This window comes from Triticum urartu, chromosome 6A (assembly GCF_056163025.1).
Source record: "Triticum urartu cultivar PI428250 chromosome 6A, HENAU_Tu73, whole genome shotgun sequence".
NCBI lineage: Eukaryota > Viridiplantae > Streptophyta > Magnoliopsida > Poales > Poaceae > Triticum > Triticum urartu.
Window position 1 is genome coordinate 352829590 of NC_141878.1, and position 18111 is coordinate 352847700.

At 44.9% G+C, this 18111-nt stretch overlaps 1 protein-coding gene across 1 annotated transcript; it reads right to left on the reverse strand.

Annotated features, from left to right (window-relative positions):
* Window positions 1-13880: 13880 nt before the first annotated feature.
* On the reverse strand, window positions 13881-17734 carry LOC125529615 (putative protein phosphatase 2C member 13, mitochondrial). The gene is made up of 8 exons (XM_048694029.2): window positions 17277-17734; window positions 16203-16330; window positions 16031-16129; window positions 15764-15922; window positions 15243-15329; window positions 14855-14946; window positions 14573-14647; window positions 13881-14302 (listed from the first exon to the last, which is right to left on the reverse strand). The coding sequence occupies exons 1-8, from the start codon at window positions 17576-17578 to the stop codon at window positions 14162-14164; spliced, it is 1083 nt and encodes a 360-aa protein (XP_048549986.1). The 5' UTR covers window positions 17579-17734; the 3' UTR covers window positions 13881-14161.
* Between the last annotated feature and the right edge of the window lie 377 nt (window positions 17735-18111).

Consider the following 18111-nt stretch of genomic DNA (forward strand, 5'->3'; position numbering starts at 1 on the left):
TATCGAGAGGGGACACATACCGGCAAACAAGGAAGAACACAATCAATGTGATGCAACAATATGATGCATGATCATGACATGGCAATATGCTGTTGATTGAGCTAATGCAACTAACAACAGGTTAAATGGAGTTGGTTTGAACACTAGGTTCAAATTCAAACTCCACATGTGGTTATTTAAATAACATTCATTTGATTTGTCCTAAACAGTGGCCTTAAGTTGTTCTAACATGCATGAAAATGGTATAGATGGATTCCTTGAATTTTTCTGACAATTTTTCATATACAATTTATTTCATTTGGAGTTACGGTTGAATTTCTATGATATTTAGAAGTTTTGGGCATTTTCTGGAATTTTCTGAATAAAATTAAATCCAGAAAGTGATTTACTGCATCAGCATGACCTAATAGTGACGTCAGCAGGTCAACGGCTTGGTCCAGGTTAAACCTGACGGCTGGGACCCACTGGTCAGTGACTAGGCTAATTAACAGAGACTGTTAGTGCTAATTAAATCCTAACTAAAAGTGTCAGTGGGGCATGGCCCACATGTCAGTGGCAGTGAGGTGGTAATTAGGTGGGGGGGTTAATCCTAACGACAAACACGTTGGCAGTCGTCGGAGTTTCGCCGGCGGCTAGCAAAACGACGGTGGCGCGGCTCGGGATTGCGCTACGGGCGGTGGTTTGGCGCGCTGGGGGCACTAGGGAGGAGCTCTTGCTCATCCGCATCCAAAGGAACGGACGGGAGGCCGCGAGGTGGCCGGAGTTGAGCACGGCGTCGACCTCGGCGGCGGCCGGAGTTCGGGCGAGGTCGGGGTTGGCACTAGGGGGCACAGCAGGTCGAACGGGTGGGCGCGCCCGGCTCCTGGGAGAGTGCTGAGCACGGGGCAAAGCTCGGGCGTGGGTGGCGGCAGCTGTGGCCGTGGCGGCGATGAGGTACGGCGGCGGCGAGCTTCGGCCGCGGTGGTTAGTGAGGCTAGAGGAGGAAATAGACGGCGGGGAGAGAGGGGTTTGGTAGAGGAGCTCACGACGAGGTCGAAGCGGAGCTCGGCTGGCTTGGGGACGACCGGAAGGCGACGAATTCGTCGATGAAGTCCGGCGGCCGTGCTCGGGGAAGACGACTCGTAGCGGCGATGTGGGGCTCCCGCGGTGGCGTGGCTCGGGGTGGAAGAAGGAGGGGGTCGAGGCGAAGCTTTTGGGCGCAGCGGCAGGGCGAGGGGTGGCCGGTGGCCACGAGTACGGTGACGATGACGACGAGCTCCGCTCGGTGGTGCGCGCGAGAGGGGGGAGCAGAGGAGGGGATGGGGTCCAGGGGGAGAGAGGAGAGGTGCAGGGGGCGAGGGGGAGTGCGTGGCACTCGGGGCTGGCTCCAGAAGCGGCGGAAGCAAGCGGGAGGTGGCCGGATGCGTGCTCGCGCGCGCCGGCCACGCGCTCATCCTCCTGGCGAGGGGGAAGACGACAGGGAGGAGCCCTGGTGGGCTGGGCCGTCCAGCTACAGTGCTGGGCCGGTTGGTAGGGCCAGGTAAGTTTCTCTTCCCTATTTCCTATTTTATTTCTCTTTTCTATTTTCTGACATTTGTTTTGATTTAATAAAAATACTAAATCATTTTATAAAATCCTGAAAATAAATATGTGACTAGAACTAAAATATCCCAAGCCACATAAAATGTTCCAGAATTATTGGACATATATTAATTATATAAAGAATATATATCCAATGCAAATAGTTATTGAATTAATTCAAAGGCCCAAAATAAATATCTCTAAGATTCCAAAAATATTGTTTTAAGTTTTACCTCTTGCCAATATTTTCAGAGACTAAGAGGAACATTTTCTTGGACTTCTTTGAAAAGATTTTAATGTTGATTATTTTTGAAGTGATTTATGAGGGTTTCAACTAATCTCAATTCAACTTTCAGAATTTAGACATGATGCATGATGCTCACTCAGGTAAATAGCTACAAGCAAATTCTAGGGCTGTGACACTCCCCTGCAGGGATTTGAACTTTTGAAAGCCGTGCCCGCGGTTATGGGCAGATGGGAATTTGTTAATGTCCGGTTGTAGAAAACCTGAAGTTAACCTTAATTAAAATACATCAACCGCGTGTGTAACCGTGATGGTCTCTTCTCGGCGGAGTCCGGGAAGTGAACACGGTGTTGGAGTTATGCTTGACGTAGGTTGTTCTAGGATCACTTCTTGATCATACTTTTATCGACCATGCTTTTGCCTTCTCTTCTCGCTCTCTTTTGCGAATAGGTTAGCCACCATATATGCTAGTCGCTTGCTGCAGCTCCACCTCATACCTTTACCTTACCCATAAGCTTAAATAGTCTTGATTGCGAGGGTGTGAGATTGCTGAGTCCCCGTGACTCACAGATACTTCCAAAACCAGCTTGCAGGTGCCGATGAGTCCGCGCAGATGACGCAACCAAGCTCAGGAGGAGCTCGATGAAGATCTTGTCCTTTGTGTTGTTTCGTTCTAGTTGATCAGTAGTGGAGCCCAGTTGGGGTCAATCGGGGATCTGTGTAGCATTTGGGGTAGTCTTCTTTTATTTTGGTTCCGTAGTCGGACCTTGATTGTATCTGATTGATGTAATGCTTTAATTCATGTAATTGTGTGAAGTGGCGAGTGTAAGCCAACTATGTATCTTTTCCCTTATTGTATTACATGGGTTGTTTGCGAAGATTACCTCACTTGCGACATTGCTTTCAATGCGGTTATGCCTCTAAGTCGTGCTTCGACACGTGGGAGATATAGCCGCATCGAGGGCGTTACAAGTAGGCTATGGGGCGCTTCTCTTGCGTTAACACACCTCCTATGCCATTACCACTAGCATCGCAATGAATCTCAAAGGGTTTGTCAAAGTTGGGTAATGCAAGCACGGGAGCATGAGTAAGAAAATTCTTAAGCTCATTGATTGCGGTGTCTTGGGATGGTCCCCAAATAAAAGGCACATTTTTCTTACTCAAAGCATGCAAAGGTGAAGCAATGGTGCTGAAGTCCTTCACAAATCTACGGTAGAAACTGGCTAAACCAAGGAAGCTACGCACTTGATGCAAGTTGGTTGATTGTGGCCAAGTTTTGATAGCATTGATCTTAGAGTCATCACCATGAACACCCTTAGAGGAAACAACAAAACCCCAAAAAACGAGCTTATCAACGCCAAAAAGGCATTTTTTCCATGTTAGCATAGAGACGCTCTTTTCGAAGAGTTTGCAAAACGGATCGAACATGTGTGACATGATCTTTGAGAGAGTTGCTATAAACAAGAATATCGTCGAAGTAGACCACAACAAACTCACCAATGTAAGGGCAAAACACATAATTCATAAGGCACATAAAAGTACCCGGTGCTTCCGATAAACCCATAGGCATGACTAACCACTCATACAAACCAAACTTTGTTTTGAAAGCGGTTTTCCATTCATCACCCTCTTGTATGCGGATTTGATAGTAACCACTTTTAAGATCAATTTTGGAAAAAAAAATAGTGGCACCACTAAGTTCATCAAGCATATCATCAAGGCGTGGAATGGGGTACCTATATCGAACGGTGATAGCATTGATGGGTCTACAATCAGAGCACATGCAAAAGCTACCGTCTCTTTTTGGAACAAGAATGACCGGAATGGCACAAGGACTCAAACTTTCACGCACATGTCCATGGTCTATGAGATGTTATACTTGCCTTTGTATTTCTTTGGTTTCTTCGAGGTTGACGCGGTAGGGAGCTTTGTTCATAAGTGGTGCTCCGGGGATGAGGTCGATGCAGTGCTCGATGCCTCACAGTGGAGGTAGTCCCGGAGGTAGCTCATCGGGGAAAACATCTTGGAATTCCTGCAAAAGAGAAGACGACACTAAAGGTAGAGTGTGACAGGTGTTAGCTTTTGGTGCGTCGTCCTTACACAAAAGGATGTAGTGTATCACACTAGATGGGTTCTCACACACTTCTCTTATCTCACGTTTGGTGGCAAATAGAACTGGGTTCTTCTTTTCACTCATCGTGGAGGCACTCAATTTGAGCTTGTGGCCCTCACTCTCTTTTTGGTGGTTCGCTCTCTCACTATTCCCTCCATGATGGGTGGCTTGCTTGTCAGCAATCACTTGGCTTGGAGACATAGGGCGAAGTACGTACTCCTTTACTTTCATCTTGAAGATGTCGTGGTTCGTTCGGCCGTTGTGGATGACACCTCTATCAAATTGCCATGGTCGACCAAGAAGAAGGTGGCAAACGGTCATTGGAACGACATCACACTCCAAAGTGTCTTCGTAAGCTCCTATTTTGAAGGAGACTTACACTCTATGCTCGACTTGAATAGTGCCGGAGTCGCTTAGCCATTGAACTTTGTAGGTATGTGGGTGCTTCGTCTTGGGCAATTGGAGCTTGGAGCAAAGTTCTTCACTTGCTAAGTTACGGCAACTCCCTCCATAGATGATGACATTGATGAACCTTCCATTGATGCTGGCCTTGGTATGAAAGATGTGGCATCTTTGGTCTTCTTCTTGGTGATGTTGAAGGGTCAAGACCTTGGAGACAACAAGAGCGGGACTTGAATCTTCATCACAAAAGACTTGTTCTTCTTCATTGTCATTCATTTGCCAGTGCATTGTCACTTGCTCAAGGGCTTCCATTTCTCCTTCACTCATGGAGTCGTATGTACCATCATCGTTGAGGATCATGGTTCGCTTGTTGGTACACTCAAAGGACTTGTGGCCTCGGCCTCCACATGTGAAGCATTTGAAAGAACTTGTCTTGACGGTCTCATCGGTTGGGGTAGATGATGATGAAGCTCTCGGCTTGAAGTTGCTCGTAGTAGGAGGATGACTTGAGGTTGTCGAAGCTTTCTTGTAACTTGACTTGTCGACATTTCTTGTAGAAGGCTTGGTCGATGTAGAAGGTGTTAGAGTCACTGAAGCTTGGGTGTTGGAGAAGCCGTATGACTTGGATGAGAACTTGGCATACTTGATGTCATCTTGCACTTGATGTTCTGCTTTGGTAGCTTGATGCACTAGCTCGATGAGGTTCGGGTATGGTTGGAAGTCGGCGATCTTCTTGATGGGGTGATTGAGTCCATTCAAGAAATGTGCCATAGTTTGCTCATCATCTTCCGTGACATTGGCTCGTATCATTGCAATCTCCATTTCCTTGTAGTAATCTTCAACGCTCTTGGTTCCCTGCTTGAGTAGTTGGAGTTTCTTGAAGAGATCGCGGTTGTAGTAGGTTGGCACGAAGCGTGCTCTCATGACATCCTTCATTTGCGCCCAAGTAGTGATGGGTGGTTCACCTTTTGCCTCTCGGCGCTCAATGACTTGTTCCCACCATATGAGGACATAGTCTTGGAACTCAAGGGATGCCATCGCGATCTTCTTCTCTTCTTCATAGTTGTACAAGAGGAAGATTTTGTCGACCTTCAATGCCCATGAAAGGTACTCTTCGGGATCATTGCTTCCATTGAACTTCGGCATGGTGAACTTTAGCTTGTCGTAGCGTTTCTCTTCATTGCGTTCGGGTCAGGGATGATGACGTCCTTGACGAGGAGGATCGTCTCTCACAACTTTATCTTGCCATGGAGGATTTCCATTGTCTTATTGCTCTTGTTGAACTTGATGTTCTTGACGAGCTTGTGGAGGAACTTGTCGAGCTTGACGATGCACGAGAGCTTGGTATATTCGTTCTTGCACTTCTTCGCGAAGTGCTTCTTGATGTTCACGAGCTTGTCGGACTCGGTTGGCTATGGCTTGACTTGATTCTCGGAGGGCTTTTTACGCCTCAATTGCTTGAGCTTCTCGCAATTGTTGCTCTTGACATTGTGCCTCGACATCTTGTGTTTCTTGGTGTATACGCACTCGCTCTTCCTCTTCGTGTTGGCAGTGTCGTTGCCGTTCTCGTGCTTGCGCAAAGGTAGCTTGGTTTTGACGATGTCGTTGTTCTTGAGAGTTGTTGTCGTGTAGAGGGTTGCGGTTGGCTTGACGACCTTGGCACGCGGCACGACGAAGAGTATTGGATGTCGGTGTACTTGAGCCGGAGATGGTGTAGTCGGAGTGTCGGCTTGAGCGGCTCCGTCTTGATGAGGACGAAGTGGAAGAAGCGCGATTGAGCAACAAAGCACGAATCTCGTCCATTCTTGCATCATTCTCTTGCTTGTGGTCGTCGAGCTTGTGGTCGAAGTAGTCTCTTATACGTTGCTCGGAGAGTCGCAAGTCGGTGGCGAGGTTGTCGATGCGTTCGCTCATTGTTTGTTGCTCTTGATGCAAAGCACGTTGTGCACCAAAGAGGTGGCTCTTGGTGACTTAGGAGTTCATGTCATCATCTTGCCCGATGAGAGTGGCTTGGTAGAAGTACTTGGCCTATCCATCATTCCAAGGGAAATATGTGAGTGGTAGAAAGAGAAGAACTTATACCAAATGTACCTTGACCGATGTTGAAGGTTGTAGCGACCAGACCTCAAACGGTCTGATCTCTGTGCTCCGGTGTCATCCCTGGATCAGTAATGCTGACACCACACAGTACTCGGAGGATTTATAGCAGAGTAGCAATCACACACTTATTACATCGAGTGTCTCAAAAGAGAGCTTATTACAATAAATATGGCTTTAGGCCATCTAATAAAGATAACAGCGGAAGGCTTGGAAGATAAGTGAGTCCATCAACTCCAACGGCATCACTGAGTATAGAACCACGACCTAAAAACTCCTTAATCGTCGTCTGAAAAGTCTGCAACATTAACGTTGCAGCCCGAAACGGGTCAGCACATGGAATATGCTGGCAAGGTAACACATAGAGAGCAATGGAATGAAACAGCTATGCTACATGCATATTTGGCTGGTGGAAAGCTCTATGGTTACAGTTTTGCGTAAAGCCAATTTTTCCCTACTACAAAGGAATAAATTTATTTAACTATCATGGTGGTTGTTAAACATTGAGAATGGTTGACAGCATTCTCAATCCCAATTAAGCATCATCATTAAACATAACCCAACAAAATTTAATTTAAAGTAACATGTTGAGATTCACATGAAAATCCAAGTACTAGATACTCAAGATGTCCATAACCGGGGACACGGCTAACCATGATTAGTTTATTACACTCTGCAGAGGTTTGCGCACTTTTCCCCACAAGACTCGATCGCCTCCGTTTGGTTTCTCGCACTACAGGGTGTTTGAGAAGACGGATGACCGAGACATAGTCTTTCAGAAGCGCTAGCACCTTACGATCGGGTAGACCGTACCACCTACATCCCCTACATCTGCTAATCTACCACTGTAAGAGTTCACATGACTTAGTCAACTATGCTAGAGCCCATAATAGCTTGTGGCTGCACACGGAAGTTTCTAGTATGAATAGTCTCATGATCCCTTTGAGCCTGGGTGGCGGTCCAAAAGAAAACAGGCAAGTCCTGGAATACCCAGGTGCCTCAATCCACCCAGATGTGTGTTTAAGTTGCCACCTTAGATAAACCACTAATTAACAATCTCACATTTGTCATGGATATCACTCACCCAATCCACGTCTACTAGCATAGCATGGCATAATAAGCAAACGCAGAAGTAACTCCCAAAGGTTTGATGATAACAGGTAATAGGTACTACCTCAACTACTTCCCATCCCACAATTTAATTAGATCCTAATCATGCAATGTGTGAGGATTGATCTAATGCAATAAAACTGGGTAGTAGAAAAGGTATGATCAAAGTGTTACTTGCCTTGTTGATGATCCGCGAAACCAAGCGATTCGAAGTAACAAGCGGCGCACTCCGGGTACTCTATCGCAAACAAACAAACAAGCATACAATAAGTACTCTTCTAATGCATAGCTAAAACGCAAATAAGAGATCTAACCAGAAGGTTCAACTTAAGAACTCCGGTTGGCAAAAAGAATCAAATCGAACGAAGCAACGAAAGTCAAACGGCGAAAGAAAACAACTTCGTTCTACTAATCTGGATCTAGGGAAAATTTTACAGTAGCAAAATCTTGTTTAAGTTGGTTAAACGGATAGAGGGTTTCGAGACGAAACTCTAGGCGCTTGAATCGCCTGATTCCGATAAACGAGCGAAAAGTTAAACTAAAACGAAAATCGGATCAGGAATCGCGATCAGAAAAATCATGGATTTAATCCGAGAAAAAGAAAAACGACGAACGCTCGCTAGAACGAACGAACGGACGAACGGTCGCTATTTAAATAAACCGTAAAAACCGATCTATTTAAAAAAACCGAAGCTAAAAAAACCGACGAAAACCGATTTTTTTTAAAACGTGGTCACGGAAGTCGAGGCGGCGGCGGCGTCCAGCGGCGGCGGCGCGGGGCGGCTGCGGCGGCGGCGGCTAGGGTTTCCCCCGGGGTGGGCTGCCCCGGCTTATAAAGGCCCCCCCTCGGGCCGGAGTCCTAGTCGGACACGGCCCGTAGGTCGGTTCGTTTTTTTTAATTATTCCGCTTGGAAGAAAAATAAAAAGAAATACTAAACGGACTCCAAAAATTCCGAAATAAATTTTCACGGGCTTCTAAAATCAAGCCGCACAAGGTGAACATTTATTTGAGACCTAAATGCAATTTGGAAAAACGCACATTTTTCCTAAATTCAAATAAAACACCAAAAAACTCCGAAATAAAATCTTATTTGATTTTATTATTAGATCCTCAATATTTCTTTATTTTGGGAAATTCATTTTATTCCCTCTCCCATATTTTTGTAATGGAAATAATTGATGATAAAATAAATAAAATCAAATGATCCTATTCTCAATATTTGAGAAAACTCAAATATGAAAATAACGAAATCCCCAACTCTCTCCGTGGGTCCTTGAGTTGCGTAGAATTTCTAGGATCAACCAAAATGCAAAATAAAATATGATATGCATTGATGATCTAATGTATAACATTCCAAATTGAAATTTGGGATGTTACAAAGGTGGATCAAAGATCACTCCAATGTTGAACAAGGAAATAGCACAATTGGTACCAATTCTTGTCGGTTTCTCACACCTACACAAGTAAAATCTTATGGTGGAGCTCGGTTAGGATGGTGGCACAAAATTTGATGCAATTGTTAGTGAGCTTCAATAATGTTGAAAAAGATTCACAACTTTGCAATGCAACAAGTAGACAAAGCAAAATATGGTGCACGGAAACACACACGCAAAGAGATGGAACGGGGTCGTGCAACCAAGGATGAGCCAAAATGTGGAATCCACGAAAATGCTCTTGTTGCGCAACACTAGAGAGACGCTAGCACGATTGCACAATAGGCAGATACGAAGACTTGTGCACAACCGACTAAGCAAAAATGCAACGACTTCTATCCCAAGCATGCTCTATGTATGGTGTTTCGATGATATGATCCAAGATGATCTAGTATGATAATCTTAATGTTGTATGATGCTATGGTTCTTGCTTAAAAGCTCTTTGCTTATCTTTCCCTTTTTCTTAAAAGCTTGTTTGGCTCTTTGTTTTTGAGCTCTTGTCTCATGCAATGCTTCACAAACCAAGATAACAATTGTGTATGCGATGACAACTTTGTGACACACGAGATGATACCAAGATATGCACCAATGATATGTATGTATGCTATGGGAAATATGATCACTAATGTGCACAAGTCACGTTGCCGGCAATACTCAAAGGCTAGTCTCGATGGGTAAGCGACGCAAGAGAGTAAGGCTACGATGGCTATCAATGTAATGACAAGAATGATGTATCACTATACCAAGATGAGTTTACCGCTTCTTGCTTACGGTATGGTGTCAAAATGGTGGAGTGGTTGTTGTCGATGACGCGTCCATGGCGAAGATGAGCGGCAGTGATGTTGATGTCGAACCGTACCTAAATAGCCGAAACACAATAGGACATGGAACCGCAACTCAAATTCTCAAAGCAAAACGTGACAAAATTGTCGGAGTTGCTAGTGGTAATTGATGGTGGTGTATGTGGTATATGGTGGTGGTATGCGGAAGTGGTGGTGGTATGCGGAAGTGTATGTGGGCACCGGAACAAAATTTGGCGAAATATGGACGGAAAACGGGCGGTGGATGGGAGTGATGCTGCCAGGGGCCGGATGTCCGGGCTTGATGGCCGGATGTCCGGGCTTGATGGCCGGATGTCCGGGCTCTGGATCCGTGGATGAACTCCGCATGGAAGGTGGCAAATCGGGGCAAATTCGGAGGAATTTGTCGATGGAAATTGGAGAAAAGATGATGGAAAGCTAGATCTACCTGCAACACATGAAATCCGAATCCAACAAAACTTCATCACACCAACAAATCACAAAAAAATTGGGGGCTATTTTTGTGGGGAATTTTCGAATTAGGGACAAAATCAACAAAACAAGGCTAGAAACACAATGGGGAGGCTCCAAAATCGTGATCAACGTAGCTCTAGATACCAAGATGATGTAGGGTGGAACCCTAGGTGGCCGATCTTTCACAAAAGGAGCGGATCCCAACGAGGAACACGAAGAACACGAGGGAAAACACAAGGGAATCACTCAAACCAACGAGATTAGGTCACACATATGCTAGATCCTCGAAACACAAGAGGAGATACAAGATCCACGATCAACAAAGGACGATACACGGTAACCGGTTCTTCTCAAAAGGAGGTCTTGATGGGGCCGACCAAAAGGGGGTCTTGAATCCAAGGTGGATCTTCTCCGTAGAGGGGCCGCGGTCTCTCTCAAGGAGTAGATCCGATATGGATGAGCGAGGCTTTATCTCTCAAATGAGCTATCACAACGCTAACCCTAAAACATAGGTAGGAGAAGAGTATATATAGTCTAGGTGGGCGAAGGGGTACACGGGCCTCGGGCCCTTACACTGTGCACAGACATGGGAGGCCGGATGTCCGGGCTTTCACGCGGGGCCGGATGTCCGGGCTGGAGTTGCCGGATGTCCGGGCTGGAGAAGCTGGCCTTGTTGCTCTCGGGTTCGGTGGTGTCCTGATATCCGGACTGGGGGGCAGATTTCCAGGAGCTCGGGAAGGGCCGGATGTCTGGGATGACGGGGCCGGATGTACGGAGCCTGCCGATGCTTGGCAACTGTGCAGCTGTGGTGGACGACGCTCCAGGGGCCAGATGTCCGGGGTCGTGGCCGGATGTCCAGGGCCTGGGAGGTGTTCTTGACTCCTTCCGTTGGTTCTCTTCATCCGTGAACTTGGAGACTTGTTCATCTTCACGTGCATCTTCGGGAGGGTCCTCTTGGTACCTGATCATGCACAATATCTCGGATTTAGGTAGTAGCCATGTCTCGAGGGGATCATATGCAATATCACTAAAGAGAGAAGTCACCTCGGTCTCGAGGGCTCTAGCTCTAGCTCGAGTCATAGGTCCTCTTGGCACTTCGTGGGACGATGGTAGGTCCATGGGGATGACCGTAGGATGCTCCGCATCAGTTCCTACATATTCTACGAAGATCTTTATCGGACAAACCGCATAACAACATACGTTGTTCCCTTTGTCATCGATATGTTACTTGCCCGAGATTCGATCGTTGGTATCATCGTACCTAGTTCAGTCTCGTCACCGGCAAGTCTCTTTACTCGTTTTGTAATGCAACATCCCGCAACTAATTCATTAGTCACATTGCTTGCAAGGCTTATAGTGATGTGCATTACCGAGAGGGCCCAGAGATACCTCTCCGTCAATCGGAGTGACAAATCCCAATCTCGATCTATGTCAACTCAACAAACACCATCGGAGACACCTGTAGAGCATCTTTATAATCACCCAGTTACGTTGTGACGTTTGATAGCACACAAGGTGCTCCTCCGGTATTCGGGAGTTGCATTATCTCATAGTCAGAGGAACATGTATAAGTCATGATGAAAGCAATAGCAATAAAACTAAACGATCATTTATGCTAAGCTAACGGATGGGTCTTGTCCATCACATCATTCTCTAATGATGTGATCCTGTTCATCAAATGACAACACATGTCTATGGTCAGGAAACTTAACCATCTTTGATTAACGAGCTAGTCAAGTAGAGGCATACTAGGGACACTCTGTTTTGTCTATGTATTCACACATGTACTAAGTTTCCGGTTAATACAATTCTAGCATGAATAATAAACATTTATCATGATATAAGGAAATATAAATAACAACTTTATTATTGCCTCTAGTGCATATTTCCTTCAGTTAGAGGTTAGAGTTAGATCCTAACCCTGAACTAACTCTAACCAAAGAGGTGTTTGGATCACAGGGTTAGATGGAGCGTGGATACGGCGAGGCGTCTTCGCGGGCGGTGCAAGAGGGAGGAAGGGAGAGGACGAGAAGTTTCAAGGAAGTGGGGAGGGATCTGTTGCGGGGAGAGCGAGAGAAAATGTGTTTTTAGTGATCCCGAGAAGAACTAACCCAAATAAGCACGTCTTGGGTGGGTTAGATTTTTTGAATGGGTTAGGTGCATCTAACCCAAACTAACCCTCCTGTTTGAATATTTTTGGGTTAGTTTTGTCCAAACTAACCCAAACTAACTCTAACCCATGAATCCAAACAGGGCCAAAGTTACATGACTTTTCTAGGAGTATGATAAAACCAGCTTTTCAATTGGTGCGGGTTACATGACTTTTAGCTTGTTTGACAACCTTAGCACACTTCCACAGAACATTGTTGTCCGAACCAGCTTTTCAATTGGTGTAGGTTGCGTGACTTTTAGCTCGCCCTGGGCATAATTCACTCATGGACTTGCATTATTTATTTATTTTTGGTGGGAACCAGTAGTGTTTTGAAAGATTGTATAGCCTATGTAACTGGTAAATTTAGGACGCCGATAACGCCCACACGTGTGGCATATTAGACATCCACCCACACATCGTGTGTGGTGTGAGCAGGAGGCAGCCCATAAGGGTTGTGTGTGGGCGAACATTAGAATTACCCACAGATGTAGGTGCATCTACTTCGTGCCACACGCCCAACAAATACTACTCATTTACACCCCGCACGTGTGGCACGAAGCAAAAATGCCCACACGTCCTGCCGCAACTACGTTAGGTACCTCGCATGATGACGATTTAGTTGACATCCGAGATGGCAGATGTAGTTATTCGGGATGGCAAATGTAGTTGTAAAGGCATGGCAACTATATCTGTTTTGGTTAACTATAGTTGTCATGTCTAATTTATGGTAGTTCTCGTGTGTGATTAACTACTCCTCACATATGGTCAAACAGTAGTTGCCATGTGTGTTTATCTAGTTGTCACGTGTGGTCCAACCATAGTTTCCATGTATGGTTAATCATAGTTGTTGTGTGTGTTTATTTGGTTGTCACGTACGGGCAACTGCAGTTGCCGTCTAGCAACGAATCATAGTTTCCATGTGTGTTTACCTAGTTGCCACGTACGCATAACTGCAGTTGCCATCCAACAACATACAAGTGTCATGTGGGCGGAAAGCAGTTTGCTCACACGCGCATGGATCTAAGTGGTGGTTGTGTGGGCAGAAACTAGTTCGCCCACACAGCGCAACTGGCAAACCACGTGTTGCGGGGCGTGTGGGCGAACTCTTCAACGCCCACACACCAGCCCCATCCCACGTGGCATGCAAAATCCGCCTCAATGTGTTAAGATTCGTGCAAACTCGACTGGACAATGATCCACGCATGTGGGCGTGTTGCAAAACTACTACACGTGTGGGCGTTAGTATTTTTGTAAATTTATTGTATAGGAATAGTGTGCGTTAGTATTTTTGTAAATTTATTGTATAGGAATAGTGTATGTGCAACGCATGTTAATGTGAAGCAAGATATTAACTATATTGAACATTAATAGTAGGCAAAGATATAAATTGCACATTGATATTTGTTAGGAAATAATTACATGGTTAGCATTGGCATTCATATTAGGTATGATATTAAATGCTAAATATGAAAGCGACATAAACTGTTGGATAGATGCAGTTAAACATGTGAGATTTGTTGGATCTCCGTAACTCACTCTTTTTATATTAAATATAACAAGTATTAGTACAGACATAGACATGGATACATCAAACCCAAAAATTCCCATTACAATTCTCAAAAGAGAAAAGGTCTCCCACACAAAGGAAAGAATCAATGAAGGAAGTCCTGAGCAGTTGCCACAGAGGCAAAAATAGATGTGGGAGAAACCCCACTCCGCTTGCAGGATAAAAAGAGGCCTGAAGCAGAGAAACCTTAAATCAGCTGTAGTCCATCTCATCCTGCAATTTTATCATGGTGGAATTGCACCACGATGCATGTAATATTGTCAGCGCTGCCACGAGAGTAGGCAATCTCCGTCAGTTTCCTGGCCGCAGACTCTGGCACATCTTCTGTTTTTGCAAGGGACACAGCTTCCTGTTTGAGAAAATCATTGCCAGAATATCAGTTAAAGAGCTACTCCCTCAGTAACTTAACATAAGACGTTTTTAGACACTATGACAGTGTCTTAAACGTCTTATATTAAGTTACAGAAGTAGTATAAAGTTACGCATTGTTGCACTTAGAATGTAAGCACGGATCAGATGTAGAAAATGCTTTCTACAGCCTCATAAGCAACAGTGTTTTGCTTCAGAAATTCTGGGTGCATTCAGGGTGAGAATTATGACAGTTGGCAATAGAGTTTACCTCATTTTCTACGGCATCCCAAAGCCCATCACTGGCAAGAACCAGGCTCTCCAATTCTCCATTAATCAATTCTTCCTACGATTTGTTAGATAAGATTTGATCACAAGTAATCAAAATTAGAAACAGGCAACTAATGACTAATCTAAAGAAAGGTATTAAACTGGAGTTGCTAACGACCACTTGCTGCTGCACTAGGTTGAAACAAGTAAAAAGCACTGATTTCCAACTATATATAAAAAAAAGGTAACGAAATCTTGGCATAACTCAACTACAATAAGCTACCTGAATTTCAGGTTCTGCCACCACAAATGGCTTCAGTAGACGATTACCAAACGCACGGGACATTGCCAGTACGCCACCTACCCTCCAAGTACCTGGGCAAATACCACATCAAGAAGATGGAACAGTTTCCGATAGTCAAATTGTAAAGCCTAGATCAATCAAAAAACAAAATATCTTGTATAGAAACATGGCACGCCTAGAAGCACTTAGGCTGCACGCAAGATCACGAAACAAACAACCCAAGCATGATAAACCAACATGTCCAAACATACAGGAGATATCAGAAGGCTCAAAATGAATAAGCAAGTCTTTTGCTACCGTCCTTGTCCACTTACAATTGTGCTGACTGACAATGGCAAATGCATGAGTGAAATAAAATAAGACTTACCAGCCCAGATGACAACACCTCCAGCATTTTCAATTCTCTTGCGTTCATCGGACCTGTTAGGTTTGTGATCTACTGAGAGTGCCCTAGCTACAAAAACAAACATATGAGGTCAGTAGAGTTAGAATGGAGTAAACGAAGCTCCTAAGCTAGTAACCGAACCACGCCGGTAAACTGAAGTGGATATGATGTCATTATATAGATTCCATCATGATGGTGGTAAGAAATAAGCAAGCCTTGCCATTTTCCTTAAATAATGGTAGAACAATAATCATCACATGAAGGAAATGAGCAGATAGCTATGGTATAATCGTATAACTGCAATATGTTGGTGGGAAAATATTTTGTAAAAAAGTGCATTAAAAGAAACACAATGTACCATAGTTCTTTGCCAAATATATCATCGCTGGAGGGCAAATTTAGAAACACTCTGCAGATACATACAATAAGTATTTACAAGGGCCAGAACATGTTTGGGTGATTCAATCATATAGTGACTACAATAGGGTTCTAACAGAATATACCTTTCCCGGCTTTTGAAATAACAGCACGGGAGTCACCAACATTTGCTACATATAGATGGCCACCCACTAAAACCGCAGTCGAAGCTGTGGAACCATCATCCCTAAAAGCACTTGATTCTGATTCTAAGAAATCAGCATCTGTCTTCTGATATGTTTCACCTGTTTTTTTATCAAAAAAAAAATTTAAAGCTCAGAAAACAATGATTGGAAGCATTGGGAAGAATGCGAACAGATAAACGTACAGGTAAATGCCAAGAGAAACATTACTTATAGCGAGCTTTGTATCAGTCAAGAACTTGGGGTGTTTCATAAGGTTCTCGAACAAATGCTCCTTCAAATACTCAGCAGCACGTGACCCCCCATGACCTAAAGCTTTGCAAAGTAAGAACACGATAGGCATGCAATTGCAGAAGTAAGAAGGCAAGATTGGAAACCATACCATCGAATACACCAAATAGGCTAACAGCGTGTCCATCAATTTCAGTTAGTTTTACATCATAGAAATCCTCCATTGTAGCCCTTTTCCCTCTAAAACTTGAATACCCACATTTAAGTTTACCATCTTCCCTGTCATGATATTTGGACACAATGTCAACCCAGGCAGCATTACATATTCTAAAGAGTCTCAGAGAGGGCATTTTAATAACAGATGTTAGAAGATAAGAAATGGTTATTGTACGAAGATATAGACCTGAAATATCAGAAGTGTAGATAAACTATCTTATACATTACAACGATCACAAAATAAACAAGCACATGATAAATTTCAGATCAAGAGGCATACATTTCCATGACTGCATCTGCCAACTGCTGGTGGTTCACATCAAAATACACTAGTGTTGCAGTTGTACTGCTTTGTAACTAGTCTAGATGACCATAAAGTCCTACTAGTAACAGCCTCACAGCTAAGCATCGCTGGTACTCCTGTAAGAATGCAATGAAGCATTAGGAGCATGACACTAGTAGCACTGCAGGACATGGAATTGCCTCGTGTACAACATTTTTAGTCCAATCCTGGTACAATGGTTTGATGCTGCAATCTGATGTTCGTTGGGCCAGCACCAGGCAAATAATCAATGGTTGTCACAAAATGTCATATCTAAATCGGGCCCAATATGTCAGTACACATAGCAGCTCCATTTGGCGTATACTAATGGCTGCATGCATACCATGGTGAGTTGGTGACAAACATTACTTATGATCAGAAAGAACCTCGTTCTTTTTCGATAAAGAACCGTGTTAAGTATGTCAACTAGTCTCATGTATACCAAACCGTCCTAAGAAATGATAAACCACGGGCCAAACAGCTATATAGTGCACTCATGTCAATCAAAGCACATGGTCCGATTGCAAATTCTGGAGCATCTCTACTGCACTCTTGATATTTCAAGGCAAGGCAAGCAAATGTACAACGTGAGGCCCGCCTAAATGCAAATTCAACCAACGATATTTCAAGATGATGCAAACACAGGAAACGCCTATAACCAAAAGATGAGCAGGGGGCATGCATTACCTCTGCCACCCCGCACTGGCGTACCCTCCATCCTGCGGCTGGGTCCCAGCAGCAGCCGCGCGGCGCTGCAGCTGCAGCTGCCCCGCCGGAGCGCCGGAGTCAGAGTCGGATGAATCGAGCATCATCTTCGTCCTGGCGCCAGCCACCGCCCGGAATCCACGCCAACCGTGCCCGCGCGGACGGGGTGTCACGCACACATCGACCGCCCGACCGCACAGGACCCTGGCCCACCGGCGCCTGCCCGCGCCCGCGCCCGCCGCCGCACGAAGCACCAGCGCCCTCAGCCTACCGATGCATACCATCTCATGGCTGGGTGGCTCTCTCTCTCTCTCCGCTCCGATGCCGATGCCCGAGGAGAGATCCACTGGCGCTCGGTTTAATGGCTTCGGATCCGGGGCGAGGGCGCGGAAGGGGAGGAGCAAGCGGCGGGGGCGGGGGCGGGGGGGGTGGACGGTGGGAGATTCCCTGCACTATAATAATATAGACTAATGGCTATTTTGATCATTATAATAAAATGGGACCACCGCGCCCGTCCGTATTTATGAGAGGATTTAACTCATTTATTAGTACTCCCTCCATTTCAAAATATAATGCGCTTGCGTTTTCCAAGGTCGAATTTTGACTATAAATTTAATGAACGAGACCGACTGCGGCGGAAGAAAAAGTTACATAATTAAAAACTTCTTTCGAATACAAATTCACTTATATAACTTTTGCTTCCGCCGCAATCGGTCTTGGTAGTTAAATTTACGGTCAAAGTTGAAGCACGGGGATAAAGGAAGCACTGCATTGTAGAATGAAGGGAGACACTAGCAAAAAGTCCGTGCGTTGCAAC